The 25,826-nt window shown below is 45.9% G+C and overlaps 1 protein-coding gene across 3 annotated transcripts in view; it reads right to left on the reverse strand.

Annotated features, from left to right (window-relative positions):
- abca7 (ATP binding cassette subfamily A member 7) overlaps positions 1 to 25,826 on the reverse strand; it is a 144,888-nt gene that overhangs the window by 101,137 nt on the left and 17,925 nt on the right. For all 3 annotated transcript variants that reach the window (XM_033047043.1, XM_033047042.1, XM_033047041.1), the window contains exons 2-5: positions 18,209 to 18,314; positions 15,984 to 16,077; positions 12,467 to 12,608; positions 9,827 to 9,954 (exon numbers count right to left, since the gene is read on the reverse strand). In XM_033047043.1, the coding sequence (XP_032902934.1) occupies positions 9,827 to 9,954; positions 12,467 to 12,608; positions 15,984 to 16,077; positions 18,209 to 18,274 (430 nt within the window). In that variant the 5' untranslated portion in view covers positions 18,275 to 18,314. The remainder of the gene's footprint in view (positions 1 to 9,826; positions 9,955 to 12,466; positions 12,609 to 15,983; positions 16,078 to 18,208; positions 18,315 to 25,826) is intronic.

Raw genomic sequence — 25,826 nt, forward strand, 5'->3', positions numbered from 1 at the left:
CTTTTAAAAGTTGTGATAGTTGAGGCAGGTGCTATCTCATCTGGTAGACAAAAATGTTGGAGAAACTCAGCGGGTTAGGCAGCATCTATGGAGCAAAGGAAATAGGTGACCTAGTCCATTCACTCCATAGATGTTGCCTCACCAGTTGAGTTTCTCCAGCATTTTTGTCCACCTTCGATTTTTCCAGCATCTGCAGTTCTTTCTTAAATATCTCATCGGGTAGCTCGTTCCACGCACCACCCTTTGTGAGAGAGGTTGCCCCTCAGGTTCCTGTTAAATCTTTCCCCGCTCACCATAAACCCATGTCCTCTTTACCCCGATTCTCCTACTTTGGGTTAAAGATTCTGTGCATTCACACGATGCATCTATTCCACTCATTATTTTGTACACTACCATAAGATCATCCCTCATCCTCCTGCGCTCCAGGGAATAGAGTTCTAGTCTGGTTAACCTCTACCTATAGCTCATGCCCTTGGGTCCTGGCCACATTCTCCTAAACGATGTTCTTCCACTATATCTGACATTCACACACATAATACACATGTTTAATACATGTACATAATACATGATAACAATAATAATATACAAAACCCAGAGAGTTGTGAAATGTGTGGAATTCTCTGTCACAGAAGGCAGTGGAGGCCAATTCATTGGATGAATTTAAGAGAGTTAAGGTCCTGTCCCACTTTCATGACCTTTTTTACTCGTGGACATTTTTCATCTTGTTGAAAAAAACGCCCCGACCTACTTGATGCCACGAGTAACTACGACCAGCATCACGACCTACCTACGACCTCGTGACGACCATGCTGCGAGTATGAATCAAGGGCAAACTCGGCAGAGGTCGTGAATTAGGCCGTGAAAGTGGGACAGGCCTTTTAGATAGAGCTCTAGGGGCTAGCAGAATCAAGGGATATGGGGAGAAGGCAGGCACGGGTTACTGATTTTTGAATAATCAGACATGATCACAATGAAGGCAGTGGTGCTGCTGGCTCAAAGGGCCGAATGGCCTCCTCCTGCACCTATTTTCCACATTTCTATGTAAAACCAACTAAATGTTAGTATTGGGCAGTGGGCCGATCTCACTCTTCACCCACCTGCTTGGGACATTGTTGCTGTGGTCACAATGGAACAAATTGTAGCACAGAGGTCTGCAGGATCTGACCGTGGCGATACTGACCTGACTGTAAACCACACAACGTTTCATCACTGGTACAAAGTTTGTGGTGACAGTACTGAGAAGAAGCTTCCTTTTCACCGTATTAGACTGAATGCTAACTACAACTTTGTCTCCAAACCAACGTGCAAATGAAGGACAGTTGCACATCTTACAATCGGTCAACTTTTGTGAAGTTAAATATCACATGAACATTAAGTGTGACCTAATGTTTAACCAGTAGTCAGGGGACCTTTGGTTTCTTGGACTGCATCGGCAATCAGGATGCAGAATAGAACAATGCAAGCTGAAGAGTAGAGTGCTCACAGAGACCTGATCTGCACAACTCCCAAAAGCTCAGGCCCCCATCTCCATATCATACAGGCCCTCTTCATCAGTATTAAGATGACCTGCTTGCTATAATCGCAAATGGCAAGTACAGAATCCAGCGACAATCTTGCCCCGAGTGCACACAGACTAGCGGTTGTTTATCGCCGTCTCGTATCCACTTCGAGGCGGTGCAGGGTCGAAGGGCTGAATGGCCTACTCCTGCACCTTTTGTCTATGTGTGTATGTATGTTGAGAGGGCCTCAGTGGATATCAAAAGAATGTAGACTTTCCATAGAGACTTCTGACTTTGATTTAGAGAAACACCACGGCGCGCGCACACGCGCACGCGCACGAGGGACCAGGCACAGTGGCTGCTTCGTGCAGTTGTTTACAATTATCGATCAGCGGAAGAACCTTCATAGATCACAAGCTGGAAAGGGTACCGGGAAGATCTCATGTCATAAGTGATAGGAGCAGAAACAGGCAGTTCGGCCCATCAAGTCTACTCCGCCATTCAATCATGGCTGATCTATCTCTCCCTCCTAACCCCATTCTCCTGCCTTCTCCCCACAACCTCTGACATCTGTAATAATCAAGAATCTATCTAACGCTGCCTTTAAAATATCCATGGATTTGGCCTCCACAGCCGTCTGTGGTAATAAATTCCACAGATTCACCATCCTCTGACTAATGAACTACCTCCTCTTCTCTTTCCTTAAAGGAACGTCTTTTAATTCTGAGGCTGTGGACACTGGTCCTAGCTTCTCTCACTAGTGGAAACAACCTCTCCACATCCACTCTGCCCAAGCCTCTCACTATTCGGTAAGTATTCGGATGCTGATGTTTGTATTGCTGTGGGTGACAATTCAATGAAAATCCCAATGACAAAATTAATAATTGAAAATTGCCTAAAATAAGGCAGGAGTGGAAAATTAGATTGCTATTTAAAAAAAATAGATTATCTGATCTTGGTTTCAATTTACATTCTAAAAATGTCCCCACAAGCTACTGAATAAAGACAGATTGGTCAGCAAATAGACCCAATCTAAATCTACAGCATCAAGAAATTGTATTTCAACTCCACTGTCACATAATTAAACACACAGTTTGCTTCTGTTCTTACAGTTCTGTATAAAGTTTTGCTTCACAGATGTCCAACTTAAAAAATTTACTGAGGTTGCAGGTTTTCATTTCAAATAAATTGCTTGAATGATGTAAGCGAGTTACAAGGAGGAGGTGGATTTATGCAAGCACTGCAGTACAACAAGGAGAGAGGGAGAGAGAGATTTACCCATTACATTGCAGCACTCGCACTTTATTCGCGGGCCAAGTCTGACAACATCATTGATTGCTTATTTGGACTTGAGATTCTGCCACGGAAACAGGCCCTTCGTCCCACCTAGTCTACACCGACCAGCGATCACCACACGAGCACAATCCCGCACACACTCGGGACAGTTTACAGAGGCCAATTAACCTACAAGCCTGAGCGTCTTTGAGATGTGGGAGGAAAGCAGGGCATTGCCTCTGCATATGTAAAATGGTCATGAACAAGGATTCCCACCAGTTGAGGAGGATCTCACATTTATCCTTCCGGGTCAGAGTTTACCACTTAATTATCACTAGCTAAACCATTAATGCATTTTAGATCTATTTACAGGACCCGATGTAAAAGTTGACTGGCTTGTTTCCCCGATGTTCAACAGTGAATAGACGTCAAGAAGTACTTAACTGCTTGTGAAACTACCTAGAACAAGTGCACAATGGGCATAAATTAAATGCTTGCTCTTTTTCTGGATTCACAAAAGGCTGCTTTAGAGAGCCGAGTATGTAAGTCACGTTGATCACATTTTTTTTGGGTTATTAACTTTCATGTCTTCCCTGCACAATGCGGCTTTCTTCAATCCTGTAAATCAAAAGTCAGCAGTCGAGGAACCTCTGTAGCCCCAAGACGAGAATTCAGCACTGAAGCACTGAAGCAGAGTGTCAGTGAACAGGGAACCGTCCATGACGAGATGATTCAGAACATTTCATTCCCTAATTGCAGTATATTTCACACGTCTGGAAGAGATTTCAAAGTTAATTCCATGTTCAACACCAAAGATCCTACAGCGAGCAAGATAGTCCACTCGACGAAAAAGACATAGTACGGTCATGGGCAGATTCACGGGTAATTTTCGGTCCCATTTCCGTAACCGGCTTCCGTCTCCGCACCAAAGATCCCGTAGATCCCGGAGCAAAGATACCAGTGCGGAGACGGAAGCCGGTTACGGAAACATCCTCGTTAAAAATAAAAGTTATTTGGGAAAAATCTTCTCATTTTCAGAATTATAATTTATTAACACAAACTGCTCCTCCGCAACGCTGATTACACTGCGAGTCGGGTCGGGTTACTGAAATGGATGAAAAAAAGGCCCACGTTCCGCTCCGTTGCGTACTACTCGTCCGCCCCCTGCATTTAGAAGGAGTGGTCTATCTTGCTCCGCTATAGGATCTTTGGTCAACACTACCTTTCGCTCTATAACATTCTGTTCTGAAGGGGTTGCACAATGGCCCAGTGGTCGAGCTGCTGCCTTACAGCACCGGAGACCGAGGTTCGACCTTGACCTCGGGTGCTGTCTGTACGGGGTCCGCACGCTCGCCCTGTGACCGTGTGGGTTTTCTCCGGGTGCTCCCGTTTTCTCTCGCATTCCAAGGACGTGCAGGTTTGTAGGTTAATTCGCTTCTGTAAATTGTCCCTAGTGTGTGTGTAGGATAGAACTAGTGTACAGGTTGGCACCGACTCAATGGGCCGGGATTTCTAAATTCTCAAAATACCAGAGTCCATTATTCATGACTAACCTGCATTCTAATCTTACTGAAAGAGTGCGCAGCATGATGAGAGACTATTCAGAACAACAAGTCCATGTCAACTCTCCGAGATCTGGTTAGACCTATTCAAATGTTCAATCACTGAATCAGATCAACAAATCGACGTCAACTGCTCTATTGCAGGTAGAATTAATGAGGCAATGTCATCATTTCAACCACTTGGAAGAATTAGACCTAAAGTATTTTAAATTGCAGATGATTGCTGAATATTTGCTGAAGATTATTGGCACTGATAGCGAGCTGCTCTCTTAGCTGAAAATGTCAGCACTTCAAAGTAATCCATTATCCATTTCATGAGGTTCCATGAATGTTTGGTGAAGTCCTGCATAAATAAGGGGCCATAACCGCATCGTGAACTGCATGAAGGCCCACACAGATCAGAATAACAAATTATATAGTTTGACATTTGAACAGAGCTGCCTTGCAGGGTTTGAAAAATGACATTATTCCACTGGAACGTCAGACGGGGGCCAATAAGCTGAGAGTACAGTCTGGTTTTCACTTATCGATCTCTAATTTTACTGGATAGAGTCCAGCTCGCTCTCCAAGTGCTGACATCATTCACCGTGACTTAGCTAAACAACGGAACACAAATACTTCCTGTGCCAGTGCATTTCCTTGCTTCACGAAACATAAGAGGCCAGTGCTCAAAATGTGGATCAGCCAGAAAAAGAATGAAGACAGACTTGATAACTGATAGTTAGTGCCAACTGCGAATTTTATAATCTTGCAAATCACAGACGAAGGCAAATACATTCACTGTCCCGAGAAATAATAAAATACTGAATAGCAAATTATCCTTACAACCCAGCAGTATGAATATTGATTTCTCTAAGTCAAGTCACCCTTGCTTTCCCTCTCTCACTCCGTCCCTCCCCCATCCTAGTTCTCCGACTAGTTTCATTGTCCTCTTGATTAAACATTAATCCGAGTTAGGAATAAAACCCTTCCTGTTAGTATTCAAAAAAAAAAAAAAATTAAGAGAAGGACATCATAATTTAAGAGGGTTGTGTATTTTTGAAACATGTAAAGTGAGAACCAATGTAAAATATAGATGTGTCTCAGTTTTGGGAGTCAAATTATGGAACGGGCTTAGTGATGAGTTGAAATTTTGTCGCACTTTGTTGAGTTTCAAAAAAAGCCTTAAAATGTAAAATAATTATAATGTAAAATGATTCAAATGTAAAAGAAGTAAGAATTACAATTTAGATTTAAAAAAAATTTCTTTCATTTGTATTGCTGATATTCTGGGTTATCTAATGGATTGTATAGGATAGGCAAAAATAAGCTTTGTGGCTTCAGTCTATTCCTTTTTCGGTCATAATGTGAATGTTGTGTGAAATATTCACACAGATTGTAATGTTTTTAAGAAGGAACTGCAGATGCTGGAAAATCGAAGGTACACAAAAATGCTGGTGAAACTCAGTGGGTGCAGCAGCATCTATGGAGCGAAGGAAATAGGCAACGTTTCGGGCCGAAACCCTTTCGGGTTTCGGCCTGAAACGTTGCCCATTTCCTTACCGAAACGTTGCCTATTTCCTTTGCTCCATAGATGCTGCTGCACCCGCTGAATTTCTCCAGCATTTTTGTCCACCTTTAACTGAAAAAATATCATTTTCTCTTTTGGCTTTTCTCAAACAACCTTGCAAACTCAAGTTACAGAGACTATTTCTACTATTCTACTCGCCTCTCCTCCAGGCTCAATATTTTCACTGTGTTTTCCCTGTGACTCGGGCCGAAACGTTGCCTATCTCCTTCGCTCCATAGATGCTGCTGCACCCGCTGAGTTACTCCAGCATTTTGTGTCACTCTATGATGTTAAACATGTCCACAGAGCAAAATCAACAAGGGTATTTGGAACTCTCAAAACTAAGCCAAAATTCAGAGATGCATTTATCGTCAAATAGCAAATTCTAAAATTGCTTCTGATCTTCAGGCACTTAAGGGTTGAGAACATAAATCCCAAGATGTTTTGTGTGTACTGATGCTTTAAGTTACAATCCTATTGGATTACACAAATCACCCCAAGTGTTTCACATGCCCCATTATTTTGAGACGGGGAAGGAAACTAAAACTGTTATTCAGCATTGCTCCATTTATGTTGTACCAAGTTTAATACCAGCCAACAAAATTAACCAGCAGACTGATCTATAGGACGACTACAGCTTCTCACAGCACCAGAGACCCAGGTTTGACCCTGATCTCGGTTGCTGTCTATGCAGAGTTTGCACGATCTCCCTGCGGCCATTTCTCCGGGTGCTCCCAATTCCCAAAGACGTGCGAGTATGTAGATCAATTGGCCTCTGCAAAGTGTGTAGAGAATGAGAAAGTGGGGTAACATGGAACTAGCGTGGACAGATGATCACTGGTCGGCTTGGACTCCGTAGGACGAAGGGCCTGTTTCCACGCTGTGTCTCCGAGCTAAAACAGAATGGATACTGTTCAGATGAAAAATTAAATCAAAGAGTATTCGTGGCAACAAGATGCACCGGTGGAGAAATGAACAATGTTAATGTTTCTAATCAAGGATCTTTCACCAGGGGATGAAAAGTTAGAGATTCCAGTTTTTAGACGCACGGGAAAAAATGGAATCTGAAGCAAAGAACAGATGACACGGTTCATGATGCAATAGGCGGCAGCGAGCTTACGCAATACGAATAATGGCACTCAATAAAGCAGAAAGGTCACAGGGAAAACACAGTGAAAATATTGAGCCTGGAGGAGAGGCGAGTAGAATAGTAGAAATAGTCTCTGTAACTTGAGTTTGCAAGGTTGTTTGAGAAAAGCCAAAAGAGAAAATGATATTTTTTCAGTTAAAGGTGGACAAAAATGCTGGAGAAACTCAGCGGGTGCAGCAGCATCTATGGAGCGAAGGAAATAGGCAACGTTTCGGGAAGGAAATAGGCAACGTTTCGGGCCGAAACCCTTTCGGGTTTCGGCCCGAAACGTTGCCTATTTCCTTCGCTCCATAGATGCTGCTGCACCCGCTGAGTTTCTCCAGCATTTTTGTGTACCTTCGATTTTCCAGCATCTGCAGTTCCTTCTTAAACATTTTTTCAGTTAACACTGAAGTGAATGGGAGATCACAGTTGGAGTGGGAGAGAATGACAGAGGACTGGCAGTTTTAGTTTAGTTTAATTTAGAGATACAGGGCCGGAAACAGGCCCTTCGGCCCACCGGGTCAGCGATCCCTACACCCACCAGGGACAATTTTACATTTACACCAAGCCAAGGACTTGACAAGCATAGGCTTCTTCCTATCCCTTTTCGAACAAGTCTAATGTGTATTATGTTGAAATTGGCTTTTGATTTTTTAATTTATGTATGTACATATATGTTATGTATATGTGTATGTGTGTATATGTGTATATGTATGTATGTATATATGTACATGTATATGTATGTGTATGTATTTATGTATATATATATATGCATATATATAATTTTCCTTTTATTTATTCATTTTCATTTTTTCTTTACTTCTTTTTTTTTTTTTTAATCGTTCGAAATAAAAGATATCATTCATTCATTCAATTAACCTACAAGCCTGTACGTCTTTGGCGTCTGGGAGGAAACGGAAGGTCTCGGAGAAAAACCCACGCAGATCACGGGAAGAACGTACAAACTCCGCACAGACAGCACCCGTAGTCAGGGTCAAACCCGGGTCTCCTGCGTGGCATTCGCACGCGAGGCAGCAACTCTACCGCTGCGCCACCGTGACCGCCCCGGGGGATTCCATTCACAAACGCTCTGAGAAGAGATCGTACACTTTGCATTTTATCTTTAGTATCTCAGTATAGGGGAGGTTCCAGCAGAGGCAGGGATCACATGGTGCCAAGTCGAGGCCGGTACAAGTAAATCGGGTTCCCAAAACCACACTGAAAACCAGGACCAGCAGTCAGATAAGAGGATGTCGAAATAAAGATATATAGCACGGAAACACGCACTTCACGCCGACCAAGAAGTCTATCCAACTTAAGATAGACACAAAAAGCCAGAGTAACTCAGCGGGACAAACAGCATCTCTTGGAGAGAAGGATTCCAGAACAAGAGGTCACAGTTTAAGGATAAAGGGGAAGTCTTTTAGGACCGAGATGAGAAAAACATTTTTCACACAGAGAGTGGTGAATCTCTGGAATTCTCTGCCACAGAAGGTAGTTGAGGCCACAGTTCATTGGCTATATTTAAGAGGGAGTTAGATGTGGCCCTTGTGGCTAAAGGGATCAGGGGGTATGGAGAGAAGGCAGGTACAGGATACTGAGTTGGATGATCAGCCACGATCATATTGAATGGCGGTGCAGGCTCAAAGGGCTGAATGGCCTACTCCTGCACCTTTTTTCTATGTTTCTATGTTTCTATGAATGGGTGACGTTTCAGGTCGAGCCCCTTCTTCAGACTGTCTATCCAACTTAGTCCCATGACTTTTTCTTTTCTTGTACCTGTTCAAATGTCTTCTATATGATGTCGTTGTATCTGCCTCTCCTCATAACTTAAGCCCTCCAGGTCCTGGTACTGTCCCCAAGTATTTGTTTACACCCGTTCCTGGTTAATGACATCCTCCTTATACCTGGGAAGCCAGAACTACACACACTATTTCAGGTGCAGTCTCACCAACAACTTGTACAGTTGCATCGTGATGCCCAACTGAATTTCTCCAACAGGGCTATTCAACCCAAAAATGGTCGCAGCAGAGTTCAAATCCAGGAAGAAATGGGGCAGTTAAAAATAAAGTTATACAGAAAACAAAAACACAGAATATCAACACAATCAAAGGTCGCCTATATTGGCAGTTTGCAAACAAGCAGTCATCAAATTAATATATTGCCAAATGAATCAACCATTTTTGCATTCTTTGTAAGAAAGTCCAAGTTTCTAGGCTGGTTTAGTTATTGATACAGTGCGGATAGAGGCCCTTCGGCCCACCGAGTCCGTACCGACCAGTGGGCCCCACACATTAACACAAACCAACACACAAGGGACAATTTACACTTATACCAAGAATACAAACCCAAGCCAACTTCTTACAAACACGTACGTCTCTGGAGTGCGGGAGGAAACCGAAGATCTCGGAGAAAACCCACGCTTGTCATGGGGAGAACGCGCAAACTCCGTACAGAGAGCGCCCGTAGTCGGGATCGAAAGCGGGTCTCTGGCGCTGAAAGTGCTGCAAGGCAGAAATTCTACCGCTGCGCCACCATGCCGCCCGCATGGTGCATCGTGATAAGAGTTGATTTGATGCAACTTCATTATTAAAGCACAAAGTATATGATGCAACTTTGAGGCGGTCAATAACACTCTTGGGTAATGGATGTATGGCACCTACTGGGTCGATCCCACTGGGGCGAACCCACTGGGGCGAACCCACTGGGGCGAACCTACTGGGGCGAACCCCCTGGGGAACCCACTAGGGAACCCACTAGGGAACGTAACTCATTGGTTTTACGTTAACTCACATGGTTGACCACATACCTGCCATTGGAAGGCTGTTTCCATTCAGCTTTTGCAACGTACTGATGAGTTGATGGAAACTTTGCAGGGTGTGGTCCTGGTTCGCATGATGCAGGACCTTCTGAGCATCCGAGAACAAACGAGAAACACTGCACAACAACATCAGAAATGTATCCATCATTAAGTGGGACAGTTGCAAAGTCTCATATAGAAATGAAGTGTGAAAACAGGCCCTTCAGCCCAACTTGCCCACACTGACCAACATGCCCCATCTACATTAGTCCCACCAGCCTGCGTTTGGCCCATATCCCTCCAAACCTGTCCTATCCACGTACCTGTCCAATTGTTTCTTAAACGGCAGGAGAATGGGGTTAGGAGGGAGAGGTAGATCAGCCGTGATTGAACGGCAGAGTGGACTTGATGGGCCGAATGGCCTAATTCTACTCCCATTCCTTATGACCGCTCACCGTAGAGTCCCAGTGTTCCCTCCTTTGAGATTTGCTGACCCAGCCCAGCAAGGTAATGAAATCAGAGTGGCTCCTGCCTCATTCTATCACAGCATGGATATGCTCTTTCGGGAGCTTAGCTTCAGTGGCATCTGGCCAGAGGACAAAGAATCCTTCACTCCTGGCTACTCTCTGCTGTTTGCACTGCTGACACTGCTTGGTCAAGGGTGGCAAAGGCTGATGAAGGTGGTGGTGGTGGTGGGGGGGGAGGGAGGTGGGTGGTAAATGAATACAGGCCCTCCTGGCTTACAAACCCCCAATTTATGTATAGGCCGCACATCCGAGCCAGTGTTTGGGAGACTGTTCCAACAGGTTTGCCGGCAGCATCTGCAATGAGGGAACTCAATCTGCGGCTGCTTTCGAGACTTGCAAGCTGTCCGAGTTACAAAACAGTTCACGGGAGTAGAAAGGAACTGCGGACGCTGGTTTATACCGAAGGCGGACACAAAGAACTGGGGTTCTCTGCCTCAGAGGGCGGTGGAGGCAGGTTCTCTGGAGGCTTTCAAGAGAGAGCTAGATAGGGCTCTTAAAAATAGCGGAGTCGGGCGATATGGGGAGAAGGCAGGAACGGGGTACTGATAGGGGATGATCAGCCATGATCACATTGAATGGCGGTGCTGGCTCGAAGGGCCGAATGGCCTACTCCTGCACCTATTGTCTATTGTAACTCAGCGGGACAGGCAGCATCCCGGAAGAAAAAGGAATGGGTGGCGTTTCAGGTCGGGTCCCTTCTTCTTCACACTGGAACAAGAAGGGTCTCGACCCGTAATGTCACCCATTCCCCTTTTCTCCTGAGATGCTGCCCAGGCCCGCTGAGTAACTCCAGCACTTTCGGTCCATCACGGGAGCAGAACGCTTACGTATTCAGGGGAGGTTCTGTATTGGTGAGAATTGTTCCAGATTTCTCCGCAGCTGACTCAGGTTTCCATGCCAACTACGATAGAAAAACCATGGACATGCCGTCCAATAAATCTCATGTTTATATTGAGGTGGTCATAGATTTGAAAACGCAGACTGGGGCACAAACTAAACCATATATAACGCTGATTACAATTTTAGACAATTTAGGCCACAGTCGATCTAAAAATCATATGACTATCAAAATCTTCAACACAATAAAATAATTTGTTTGTTAACGATTCAACACTTTCCACCTCCACTGTTATATCTAGAAGCTGATTTCACAAATTGATAACACTGTATTAATTCAGTTTCTGCAATATCACAGATATCAACATTTCTATTCCATTTTTAATTTACTTTCATGCTAACTCTTGTTAGCAAGTTAAGGGCCTGTCCCACTTGGCGCCATCTTCTCACATAATTCAAGCCCTAATGAAGGATGTCAGTCTGTCTCACAACTCCTTCCTCTCCAAATGTTGGAATGCGTCTCATATTCTAGACTGGACAAAGTGTTCAGAGATCGTGTGTTATAGGAGCAGAATTAGGAGCAGCATCTAGTCTACTCCGCCATTCTCCCCGTGGGTTTTCGCCGAGATCTTGGTAAATGTAAATTGTCCCTAGTGGGTGTAGGATAGTAGACAAAAGTGCTGGAGAAACTCAGTGGGTGCAGCAGCATCTATGGAGCGAAGGAAATAGGCAACATTTGGGGCCGAAACCATTCTTCAGACTGATGTAGGGTGGGGGGAGGGGGGTGGGGGGGTGGCGGGGAGAAGTAAGGAGAAAGGAAGAGGAGGAGCCCAAGGGCTGAGGGGAGAGCTGAGAAGGGGAGGAGACAGCAAGGGCTACCGGAAATTGGAGAAGTCAATGTTTATGCCGCTAGGGTGCAAACTGCCCAAGCGGAATATGAGGTGCTGCTCCTCCAATTTCCGCTGGTGTAGGATAGTGTTCAAGTGCGGGGATCGCTGGTCGGCGTGGGCCCGGTGGGCCGGAGGGCCTGTTTCAGCGCTGTATCTCACCGAACGAAATCACAGCTGATCTATCTTTCCCATTCAACCCCATTCTCCTGCCTTCGCCCCATAACCCCCGATCCCCCAGATCAATCCAGCAAGACCTGTGCATTATTTGATCGCAAGCTCCTCCCATGGACATGGGCCTCGTTTGGTTGCGTGGCTCAGCAGCGTTCCTCGATTGTTATTCTGCACGGGTCAGGCACAGGTAATTTGTCAGAACAGAACACATTATCAATGCTTACATAGACTGGTTGAAATTGCCTACAATCCCTGGAGTTTCTCCTGGCGTGGCGTGCTGGAAGCAAGGATTATTAATGTTACAGATGATTCCCTGTATCCATGGCAGTGTTCCTGCTGAGGGCAGCGCCTTGTTTGGAAAATGGCCTGTCAAGAGAAACAAGCAAACTGTCAATTCACATAAAACTATTTCTACCTTTTCTATTCAACCCTCATGACTATCAGGTTTTCTATTTCGAACATACATTGCAAGTTAACTTGGATGGGGAAAACTAAAAAGGTAAATGGAATTAGCACAAAATGCTGGAGTAACTCAGCGTGACAGGCAGCGTGAGAAGCAATGGGTGACGTTTTGGTTCTAGACCCTTCCTCAGACTGGGTCTTGACCTTGTCTGAACAAGGGTCTCGACCCGAAACGTCAATAGACAATAGACAATAGACGCAGGAGTAGGCCATTCAGCCCTTCGAGCCAGCACCGCCCTTCAATGTGATCATGGCTGATCATCCCCAATCAGTACCCCGTTCCTGCCTTCTCCCCATATCCCCTGACTCCGCTATCTTTAAGAGCCCTATCTAGCTCTCTCTTGAAAGCATCCAGAGAACCTGCCTCCACCGCCCTCTGAGGGAGAGAATTCCACAGACTCACCACTCTCTGTGACAAAAAGTGTTTCCTTGTCTTCATTCTGAATGGCTTACTCCTTATTCTTAAACTGTGTGTGGCCCCTGGTTCTGGTCCCGCTGAGTTACTCCAGCATTTTGTGTCTATCTTTGGTTTTAACCAGCATCTGCAGTTCCTTCCTACACATAAATGTCATTAACATCCAGCTTTAAACACAGTGTGAATACAACACTATGTTTGCATGATTTGGCAGGTTTAACTGTTGACGTGAAGAAACGGCTCACAGGAATAAGCAGAGAAGTCGAGCAGCTTTTTCTTGTATTTCCAAATACACTGGTGTCTGGAACTGGAAACGCATCCCATGCATTGTCCTTGAAGACAGGTTCTCCACTCCATAAAAGGGTTACAGGACTATGCTATGAGGATGTTCCCAGGACTAGAGGGTCTGAGCTATAGGCAGAGGTTGAATAGGCTGGGACTCTATCCCTTGGAGCGCAGGAGGATGAGGGGTGATCTTATAAATAAGTGTTCGGCACAGACTGCAACAACCAGGTTCAGGAATAGCTACTTCCCCACAGCCATCAGCTATTAAACCTGGCTCGGACAAATAATAACCACTTTCTGCTATTTGCACTTTATCAGTTTATTTATTCATGTGTGTATATATTTATATCATGGCATATGGACACATTTATCTGTTTTGTAGTAAATGCCTACTATTTTCTGTGTGCTTAAGCAAAGCAAGATTTTCATTGTCCTATACAGGGACACATGACAATAAACTCACTTGAACACTTGAACTTGAACGGCCGAGATGGCCTGTTTTCCGTGCTGTAATTGTTATATGGTTATAGAGGTGAATAAGATAATGAGGGGGATAGATTGGGTAGGTGCACAGAGTCCCTAGTCGAGACCCTTCTTCAGACTGGTGCAAGGGGATTATTGGTCCGCCCAGACTCAGTGGGCCAAAGGTTCTGTTTCTGCACTGCATCTTTAAACTAAAGCCAAATATACATTGTTAGCCAAAACAAAACAAGGTTGCTGAAGGAGGATTCAGATAGTTGGCTCAGGCTGCTTAATGGCCGCATCGTGCCAAGATAAAGTAAAAACAGATTCCTTTTAAGTTTAGAATGGTGCCAAGTGAATCTCACGTGAAGATGGTCAACTGGAATAACCAGCAGAGAGAAAAGCTTCAAAACCACAAGTTTGGTTCACAAGGCAACCTTCCCTTTCTGCTGGAAATGCATAACACAGAGAGTCAACCCCTGGCCGACAGCCAAAGGCATCTGTGAGGCAGAGCGCTCTTGCTCCCAATCAACTCATCTCATGCCGTCCAGTCCCATTGCTATGGGCAACACTGGTCAGTGTGGCTGTCCGCTGGCAGCCCGCACCAACGTCACTGGCTTCGTAAAGCAAATGCCGATGCTGCAGTCGATATTTAGTTTATTGTCACGTGTGCCGGGGCAGAGTGAAAAGATTTTGTTACGTGCTAACCAGTCAGTGGGAAAACCAAGTGATTACAATCGAGCCGCCCACAGCGTGCAGATGAATGATAAAGGGAATAACGTGAATAATGTTTAGTGCGATATAAAGTCCAATCCAAGAAAGTCCAAGGGTCACCAACGAAGTAGATAGTAGCTCGGGACTGCTCTCTGGTTGATGGTAGAATGATTCAGTTGCCTGACCCACACTGGGAAGAAACTGTCCCCGAATCTGGAAATGGGCGTTTTCATACTTCTGTACTTTTTGCCCATTATATATCGACAGAACAGAGATACATCAAAAGTCTCCAAATGCTCATGCATAATGTACATATACCAATATGTCACTTCCATGTAAACATCCACATGCACATATACCAATATGTCACTTCCATATAAACATCCTTATGCACTTTAACATGCATCTAGCTTGTCCAGTCCTTTTATAATTTTATATGTTTCTATAAGATCCACCCCCTCATCCTTCTAAACTCCATTGAATACAAGCCTAGTCTCGTGAAGGGAAACCTTTTGACAGAAGTGGCTGAAGACCCTTTAGCGGTCGAGTAGGGAGGAGCAGGATGGAGAGATGGGAAGGTAGGGACACAAGACTGAACCCAGCAGCAAGCGGCAAATGTTTAAGCAATTGCTTCTGCTCATCTTGATTGGGAAACTCAATCCGCTGCCCAGCTAGATCTGAGCTATAGGGAAAGGTTGAGCAGGCTAGGACAGAGAAGATTTACCTGGATGTTGCCAGGACTCGAGGGCCTGAGCTCTTGGGAGAGGTTGAGCAGACTGGGAACATATTCCTTGGAGTGTAGGTGGATGTGGGGTGATCTTATAGAGGTGTACAAAATCATGTGGGGAATAGGTCTGGTAAGCACACAGTCTCTTGCCCAGATTGGGGAAAAATAGAACCAGGTTTTATTTGGTGAGGGGAGAAAGATTTAATAGGAGCCTGAGGGGTAACATTTTCATGGGTGGATGGAACGAGCTGCTGGAGGAGGTAGTTGAGGCAGGTACAATCGCAATGTTTCAGAAACATTTAGACAGGTACATGGATAGGTCTGGAGGGATATGGGTCAAACGCAGGCAAGTGGGACTAGTGTAGATGGGACATGTTGGTTGACGTGGGCAAGTTGGGCCGAAGGGCCTGTTTCCAGACTCTTTAATCTCTTCCGCTACTCCATGGTTAAGTATCCCATTGAAAATAAAAATCACAAGCTTATTTATTAAGAATGGCAACTTAGACATTTCACAGGGCATGTGTGGTGTCCATATCCAAGTGAAATGTAACCTCTGCAGAATTATACTCCAATAAGAGTCCGCGCGTACAAGCAAGGATGGAAACCATGTGGTGAAAGTACGGTAAGCGAATCGAGGGGGAAAAAACATTCTCACAGGCGGCTGTGTGTTACTTACATTCATGTTGCTCAAATGGTGGATGGGACTGACGGACTGAGATCAATATAAAGAACAGAAAGAGGGGCCATAAAAGCTCAATAACCAGCTGAACCTGAAAAACAATGAACACAGAAAAAAAAAATGACAGGTTTTAACACAGGTTGCGTGCATTGATTGATTAAAAAATACACCTCTTGATGCTCCGAAACACATCATCAGTGATGTAACCAGGGGTCATTGGGTGTTTCGGGTCTTTCAACATCAGACACCCTCGCCCAGGCGACCCAGCCGTGGTTGATTAGACCACAACTTGTGTGCGGGTGGCATTCGCTCCTCACCATGGACCTCCTCTCCTGTATTGCAGAACGTCACAAAAATCCTCTTCTATATGCGCGACATGGAGATAATCTGTACAGTTAATACCAGAGCAACATTATGGACAGCTAATGACGCAAACTACTGTTAGAAAATAGTTATAAGGGGTGGCACAGTGGCGCAGCGGTAGAGTTGCTGCCTCACAGCGCCCAGATCCCATCCAGACTACGGGTGCTGTCTGTGTGGAGTTTGTACGTTCTCCCTGTGACCACGTGGGTTTTCGCTGGGTGCTCCGGTTTCCTCCCACACTCCAAAGACATGCTGGTTTGTAGGTTAATAGGCTTTGGTTAAAATTGTTAATTGCCGCCAGTGCGTAGGATAGTGTCAGTGTGCAGGGGTGATGGCTGGTCAGCGCGGACTTAGTGGGCCGAAGAGTCTGTTTCCATGCTGTATCTCTAAAGTGTAAAACAGCTTTCATTGAAAAGTAGGAAATGAAAAGCCAGTTTGCTTAGGAAGCTCAAACTCTGACAAAGTACAATATTATAATGACCAATTCTTGTGTCTAATTAGAGGTGTTGATTGGCAATTAATATTATAGACAATAGGTGCAGGAGTAGGCCATTCGGTCCTTTGAGCCAGCACCGCCATTCAATGTGATCATGGCTGATCATCCAGGTACTGCATTGGCCAGGTACTGCAGAGAACTCCTCCGAGAGATGAGGAAACAGAACAAGAGTCAAGTCGGAAACAGACAAATAAGTAATAAATAGTTCACTTAAATCACAAAAGTATTTAAGGAGGAGCTAAAATAAGAAAATGGAACAGATTGATTTGGTAAAATAGGCTATGAGGAAAGTTGTATTGCAAGTAGGAAAACCCCACCTAGTCAGTGGAATAGCTTTCATTGTCTCCTTGGAAGAAATGACCCAGAACAGAATTTTCTATTGCACATCAGGTATGAATCAGTTGGACAATATAGACAATGTCCATGCTATGCATTGATAATAGCAGTGACATTTCTAAGAAAAACTTCAGCTTTACACAATTACGTTCCCAATTTAAGTTCATAAGTGGTAGGAGCAGAATTAGGTCATTCAGCCCATCAAGTCCACTCCGCCATTTAATCATGGCTGATCTATCTTTCCCTCTCAACCCCATTCTCCTGCCTTCTCTCCATAACCTCTGACACCTGTACTAATCAAGAATCTATCTATCTCCGCCTTAAAAATATTCACTGACTTGGCCTCCACAGCCTTCAGTGGCAAAGAATTCCACAGATTCACCACCCTCTGACTGAAGACATTTCTCCTCATCTCCTTCCTAAAAAAGCATCCTTTAATTCTGAGGCTGTGACCTCTAGTCCTAGACTCTCCCACTAGTGGAAACATCCTCTCCACATCCACTCAATCCAGGCCATTCACTATTCTGTATGTTTCAATGAGGTTCCCCTTCATTCTTCTAAATTCCAGCGAGTACAGGCCCAGTGCCGTCAAACGCTCATCATACTCATTCCTGGGATCATTCTTGTAAACCTCCCCTGGACCATCTCCAGAGCCAGGACATCATTCCTCAGATATGAGGCCCAAAGCTGCTCACAATATTCCAAATGCGGCCATAATAGCACCTTATCGAGCCTCAGCATTGCATCCTCAGGAGGTGGTCAAAGGCCAAACCTTTGGGAAGCACATTCATTGAAACAGCATTACTTGAAAATCTTTCTAATGCGATCACGCACTTCAAAGTGGAAGCACAGGATATCTCAATACAGGCCAAAAGGAGCTAGAACCAAGTGATTAAGGGAGACAAAAGTGCTGGAGAAACTCAGCGGGTGCAGCAGCATCTATGGAGCGAAGGAAATAGGCAACGTTTCGGGCCGAAACCCTTCTTCAGACTAAGAACCAAGCGAGTTGAGTAGATATGCAACTTACAGTTTGTCGTTTCCTGAAGGTGAGATTCTTCCAGAGGAGAAGTCTGAGATGGACCCAGTAGCTCATGTTGGTCCTGAGTATTTTGCATTGGGGAAACAGAGGTGACCTGTGCTTGGATAGAGACAAAGATTGCTTACTTCAAGACACGGCCTGCACCAACACTACATCAGATTATACACCTGAAGAGTAGCCGATATGGAGCACAGTGACATTTAGTTTTCATTTGTTTAAGAAAGAACTGCAGATGCTGGAAAAATCGCAGTTAGACAAAAATGCAGGAGAAACTCGGCGGGTGAGGCAGCATCTGTGGAGCGAAGGAATAGGTGACGTTTCCGGTCTCGACCCGAAACGTCACCTATTCCTTCGCTCCATAGATGCTGCCTCACCCGCCGAGTTTCTCCAGCATTTTTGTCTACCTTTAGTTTTCATTTAATTTTCTCTTCTCCAAGGGCACTGATCCTTGTTGCGGTATAGAACCTCGTGCAATCGTTGGTTCATTTGTTTGATATACAGATTACCTTAGACTTCTGGAAACCCCACACAATTGTCACGTAAATGCCGGAGTACCTCAGCGGGACAGGCAGCGTCTCCGGAGGGAAGGAATGTGTGACGTTTCGGGCCACAGTTTAAGAATAAGGAGTAAGCCATTTAGAACGGAGACGAGGAACACTTTTTCTCAGAGAGTTGTGAGTCTGTGGAATTCTCTGCCTCAGAGGGCGGTGGAGGCAGGTTCTCTGGATAGGGCTCTTAAAAATGGCGAAGTCAGTGATATGGGGAGAAGGCAGGAACGGGGTACTGATTGGGGATGATCAGCCATGATCACATTGAATGGCGGTGCTGGCTCGAAGGGCCGAATGGCCTACTCCTGTACCTATTGTTTATTTTCTATTTTCTCTTCAGTTTAAGTTGAACGTGCAAGGCTAGTAACTGTGGGCAGCAAAAGAAGCCAAATAAATTCTGTCACCTTCCCCTCAGCTAACAATGAATCATTCTACATTTCCTTGATCACAGTCTGCTTTGAACTGTCGTTTTCACACCTTACCCTTCCATAGCTCTAGTCTCCCCCCTCCCCCGACTCTCATTCTGAAGGGTCTCGACCTGAAAGGTCACCCATCCCTTCTCTCCAGAGATGCTGCCTGCCCGAGTTGCTCCAGCATTTTGTATCTATGTTGGGTTTAAACCAGTACCTGCAGTTAGAAACATAGAAACATAGAAAATAGGTGCAGGAGTAGGCCATTTGGCCCTTCGAGCCTGCACCGCCATTCAATACGATCATGGCTGATCATCCAACACAGTATCCTGTACCTGCCTTCTCTCCATATCCCCTGATCCCTTTACCCACAAGAGCCACATCAAACATCCTTCCTACACATGTGAATTTCCTTTACATACTAATACACAATAGGGACTGACAAGCTGCCAGAGGGAGCCACATGTCTACAAGTTTGAATAACTAAAGACACTGTCGTCTCTCTGTGACCGCGTGGGTTTTCTCAGGGTGCTCTGGTTTCCTCCCATATTCCAAAGACATGCAGGTTTGTAGGTTAATTGGCTTCTGTAATTTGTCCCTAGTGTGTAGGATAGAACTAGTGTATAGGTGATTGCTGGCCGGCACGGACTCAGTGGGCCGAAGGGTCTGTTTCCGCGCTGAATTGCTAAACTAAAACTTCAGTCTTATTTCTGAGAGCCCTGGAGATCTCTCCACAAAGCCCTGGAGATCTCTCCACTTGGGCGTCATTTGCGCGTGATTTACGCGTCACGACGCACGGCGTGCATGGTGCGTGGTGACGTAGGCAGTGATGAGCGGTCGCGCGCGGCGCCCCAGGATTTTGGAATGTACAAATGACGCCCAAGTGGGGCAGGCCCTTTACATTGGACCCGAGAACACAAGGGGTTTGCACACAGTGTCTGCAACTGTGACTTGGCTGTAGCCATGTTGTTATACTTCTACCGAACAATCAATCTGAAGAGGGAATGATAAAAATACACACAAAAGATTCGGTTGATTATACATGCTAAAATCCAGAGTTAGAGCAACACTATTCACAACTTGTCTGAACTTTTTTGCCCCATGAAATAGTTTTAATCGCTGGTCACAATCGGTTTACTGAGCAATGCAGAAAAAAAGAGAACAGGAGTCTATTCATTAAGACAACTTTTGTTTTCCTGAAATGGGGGAACACATCTTGAAGAACGGCTTGCAATGGCTTCTTTCTCTCTCCCGCTAACATTTGGAAACTGCCAAAATATTCTTTCACGTCATGAAAGCACTTTCACACTCAGCACGAGAAAACTTATTTTACCAATGCTTTAGACTTTGGAGATGCAGCGTGGAAACAGGCCCACCGAATCGACAGCGACAACTCCATACACTAGCACTATCCCACACACTACGGACATCTTACAATTTTACCAAAGGCAATTCACCTGCAAAATTGCACATGTTTGGAGCGTGGGAGGAAACCGAACCGGCACCCGGAGGAAACCCACGCGGTCACGGGGTGAACGTCCAAACTCCGTACAGACAGCGCCCATAGTCAGGATCGAACCTGGGTTTTGCTGTAAGGCAGCAACTCTGCCGCTGTGCCACTGCGCCAGCCACAAGTAAAAATGTTTAACTAGAATTACCAGACATCCCCCAAGCTTAAAACAAAGTGTAAACACACTGCGTGACGTCAACAGTCATGACAACAGATTGTACTAATGTGGTTTATAACGTTAAGGGCCTGTCCCACGAGCAGCGACTCCATGTGGCAAGCGCGACCTAAAGGGCCGGTCTCACCAGCATGCGCCTAAAGTGGTCGCTTGAGCCGTACGGCCTCGCGGGGCCGGTCTCACTTCGATCGCCGGAGCCATATATGTAGTTGTGCGGAGCTGGTCCCGACATCGCGCGGGGCTCCGAAAAACTGACCGCCTTTAAAAATTCCGCGCGGCAACGGCCTGCCGGCCCGCAGCCGCCTCGACACCGTACGCAGCGCCTCGACGCTTTGTCACTCACTCTACCTCCGTGCGGCTCCTGCTTCTAGTGTGGTCGCACTTGCCGCATGCCGTATGGTTCAAGCAACCACTTTAGGTCATGCTTGCCGCATGCAGGCGTATGCTGGTGGGACCGGCCCTTTAGGTCGAGCTTGCCGCATGCAGGTCGCATGTTCGTGGGACTGGCCCTTAACCCTTTAAACCCGAGTGTCCATTAGAAGGCCCAACACCTTTCTGGAGGGGACTTGGTCGTAAGCTGGAATTTCAACCCTGCCAATATTATCCACATCCTGAGGAAAGGAAACCAATGGGAGATGCTGGGTCACCATGTGACAAGGAAGGATGGAGAGAACACAAATAAGAGCAAAGAATGATCCCAGTCAAGTGAAAGAGGAAAGACTGGAGAAGCTCAAGTCTCTAGTGTGTAAAGGAATTGGCATCGTTAACTGAATCTTCTGGAGGATACAAAATATTGAATGTCACACAGCCAAATATTACAGCAAAAGAACCATGGAAAATAGGAACAGAGGAGCAATGATCGAAAAATGCTGAAAAATCCAGAACTAGGGGCCACAGTTTAAGAATAAGGAGTAAGCCATTTAGAACAGAGACGAGGAAACACTTTTTCTCACAGAGAGTGGTGAGTCTGTGGAATTCTCTGCCTCAGAGGGCGGTGGAGGCAGGTTCTCTGGATGCTTTCATGAGAGAGCTAGATAGGACTCTTAAAGATAGCGGAGTCAGGGGATATGGGGAGAAGGCAGGAACGGGGTACTGATTGGGGATGATCAGCCATGATCACATTGAATGGCGGTGCTAGCTCGTAGGGCCGAATGGCCTACTCTCCTGCACCTATTGTCTATTGGTTCACTCCAACGTTATTCAAACAGACTTAATAAGATGGGACTCCTTCATTTGAAGATTTATTGCAGTTGGTAAATGTATTGCAGGCGGAAATTGAGGATCAGAATAAAATGTGTTGGATGGAAATAATGTTGCGAGAATGTCTACGAGGATGTTGCCAGGACTAGAGGGTCTGAGCTGTAAGGCGAGGTTGAGTAGGCTGGGACTCTTATTCCTTGGAGCGCAGGAGGATGAGGGGTGATCTTATAGAGGTGTATAAAATCATGAGAGGAATAGATCGGGTAGATGCACAGAGTAGGTGAATCGAGGACCAGAGGACATTGGTTTAAGGTGATGGGGGAAAGATTTAATAGGCATCTGAGGGTGGTGGGTGTGTGGAACAAGCTGCTAGAGGAGATAGTTGAGGCTGGGACTATCCCAACGTTTAAGAAATAGTTAGACAGGTACATGGATAGGACATGTTTGGAGGGATATGGACCAAATGATGAGAGGTGGGACTAGTGCAGCTCTGGCGTGTCATGGACTTTGGGCCGAAGTGCCTGTTTCCGCGCTGTATCTCGAAGAAAGGAACAATAATGGATTTAATGCACCAAACAGCAATGGTGGCAGTTTGAATCTCATCATGGTTGAGAAAAATGCAAAGAGCAGAGATGAAGGTCTTGGTGCTGGGACTTCCCTGGCTGGTGTGACTGGGAGCTTCACTCAGAAAATATTTCACAGCTTCAGTGTTGAATAGATTTACACTGAATGCAAGGGAAACACAACACCTGAAAAGATGCAGAAAAGATTTGTGAGGATGTTGGCAGGACTCAAGGGCCTAGGCTATGGGGAGAGGTTGAGCAGGCTAGGATCGAGGGGCCTGTTTCTGCACGCCATCTGTAAAAAACTTTTAAAATCTCAGTGAATGATTTTACAGCAGAGCTGGGAGGGTGTCAGGGTGTTAGAGACATCACAACTAAGCTCCAAGATGTACGATCTCAAACATGATCAGAAATCTCTATTCATTGTACAGTCTGCTTCATGTAACATTAAATGTTTCAGAGCTTAAGCTGCGCAACCAGCAAAGGAGGAAAAACCTCTTTATAAGTGGCATTTTCCGTTACTCCAGTAAAATGCTTTTCTAAATACAAGGATGTGCGAGGTCTCAAGTGAATAGTGGAGAAAGCCAGTTTAGTTTAGAGATACAGCACGGAAACAGGCCCTTTCGACCCACCGGGTCCGCTCTGACCAGCGATCCCCGCGCATTAACACTATCCTATACCACTAGGGACATTTTTTTTTACATTTACCAAGCCAATTAACCTACAAACCTGTACATCTTTGGAGCGTGGGAGGAAACCGAAGATCTCGGAGAAAACCCACGCAGGTCGCGGGGAGAACGTACAAACTCTGCACCGACAGCACCCGTAGTCGGGATCGAACCCTGGTCTCTACCGCGCCACCCTCAGTTAGGAAACACATGGCAGAAAGATTATTCTTGGGAATAAAAATATGGGAAGATATATCGGAGATATTTATAGGGGTACACACTGTGGTAGAGTTGCTGTCTCATAGCCCCAGAGACCAGACTTCATTCCTGACTACGGGTACTGCCTTCACGGAATTTGTCCGTTGCCCCTGTGACTGCGTGGGTTTTCTCCGGGTGCTCCGGTTTCCTCCCACACTCCAAAGGCATGCCGGTTTATAGGTTAATTGGATTCTCTAGTGTGTAGGATGGAACTAGTCTGCGGGTGATTGCTGGTCAGCGTGGGCTCAGTGGGCCGAAGGGCCCGTTTCCACGCTGTACCTCGAAGATAAATTAAATCCTAAAGATGAAGAACCTCACTTCAAGATCGAAATGAAACAATTGAACAAAATAAGTAAACCAGCGGGACACTTGGCAGCAGCAACTGCACTGGAACAGCACCAGTGAGCATATTTTATGCAAGCATAATGGGCACTTTCCACTCTGTTTATTACCACATCCAAAGCTGGCCCGCACATCTTATAAAGTCATCAACATTATATTACTGGAAGACATCACTCAGCTGTCAAACTAGCAGTGCAAAATACCTTACTATCATCAAATTACATCATACTTTGCAAAGATGTGTCCAATGTGTCCAAAGGGGTCACAGTTTAAGGATAAGGGGGAAATATTTTAGGACCGAGATGAGGAAAACATTTTTCATACAGAGTGGTGAATCTCTGGAATTCTCTGCCACAGAAGGTAGTTGAGGCCAGTTCATTGGCTATATTTAAGAGGGAGTTAGATGTGGCCCTTGTGGCTAAAGGGATCAGGGGGTATGGAGAGAAGGCAGGTACAGGATACTGAGTTGGATGATCAGCCATGATCATATTGAATGGCGGTGCAGGCAAGAAGGGCCGAATGGCCTACTCCTGCACCTATTTTCTATGTTTCTATTCCCCATTAAATTAGGGTATTCTGGCAAAAAACATTCTTCACCAATAGCAAATCCTTGTTCATTTCCAGAAAGTCAGAGCAGGGATTTTCAAAAAAAAAGTGTTATATTGGCCTATAAAATGCAGTGAGGCCCCACAGGATGTTCCACCATTGTTGCAAAGTCCATCAACAACAAACATTACTGGCCCCCGGGGCCCAAGGCTTTGGCCTCCGATCGAAGAAGTGTGCTGTCTACAACTGTGGCCTGGTCTGGAGAACTGAGGGAGTGAGAGAGGGGACACTTAGAAAGAGAAAAGAGAAGACGAGCTCCTGCCACTGGGGGCTTTAGTGGGCCCAGGTAGTGGGGGAGGCAATAGCTTCAATTCAGGAGACAGGGGAAGCTAATGCTCGCAGGGTCCAGCTCACCTTCCGCGGACCGCTGAACAGGAGCCCGCCCGTCGTGGATGGAGTCAGGCAGAGGGCAGGTAAGCAGCCTGGAGAGGGAGCAGTGCCTCGATGGCGGAGTGGGCCGCTGTAGGCCCTGCAGCAGCCTGGGGCCTGGGCTGACTCCTGTATGGTCGTGAGTTGTCTCCTCAGTCGCCCAAAGAGTCGTAGCATCTTTCTGGCCACCGCCGAATTTTCAACATGTTGACATTTTTCAGCGACCTACAATGACGGGTGCCGGCAGTCGCCAAAAAAAGTCACGCAAGTGGGTCAGGCCCATAAGGGTCACGACCCGAAACGTCATCACCCAATCCTCTCCAGAGATGCTGCCTGTCCCGCTGAGTTACTCCAGTATTTTGTGTCTACCATCAGTATAAACCAGCATCTGCAGTTGCTTCCTACCAAGAACGGAACTCACTATCAAAACATGGTGGGGACGGGGGACACAATTTTTTGGCGGCCACGCGCGTATATGCGCACACTCACACACACGTGCGAGGCTTCGGAGGCTCAATCCAGCGCTAAAAACGGCGATTTAAAAATCGGGATCACAAAAACTTGGGGAGGGGGATGTCCGCCACCTCTCAAAACATAGGGGGGACGTGTCCCCTCTGCCCCCCCCAGGTTTTCCGCCCCTGCTTCCTGCACATAGACACAACGTGCCGCAGTAACTCAGCGGCTCAGTGGGTGAAGGAGGATCCCGGCCCGAATCGTCACATCCTTTTTCTCCAGGGATGCTGCCTGCCCCACTGAGTTACTCCAGCATTTTGTGCCTGTCATCAGTGCGGTGTCTGCCCTCAATTCCCACGGACTGACTCTGGCGCCACCAGTCAGTCTCAACGCTACACTTGGCACAATGCTGCATTAATATCAAGGGCAGTTTCTCATCTTCCCAATAACCGTCTCATTAATTCCCACAACACTCTACCCTCAGCAGAAGAAACTCTCGACGAA

Source organism: Amblyraja radiata, chromosome 29, assembly GCF_010909765.2.
Source record: "Amblyraja radiata isolate CabotCenter1 chromosome 29, sAmbRad1.1.pri, whole genome shotgun sequence".
Lineage (NCBI taxonomy): Eukaryota > Metazoa > Chordata > Chondrichthyes > Rajiformes > Rajidae > Amblyraja > Amblyraja radiata.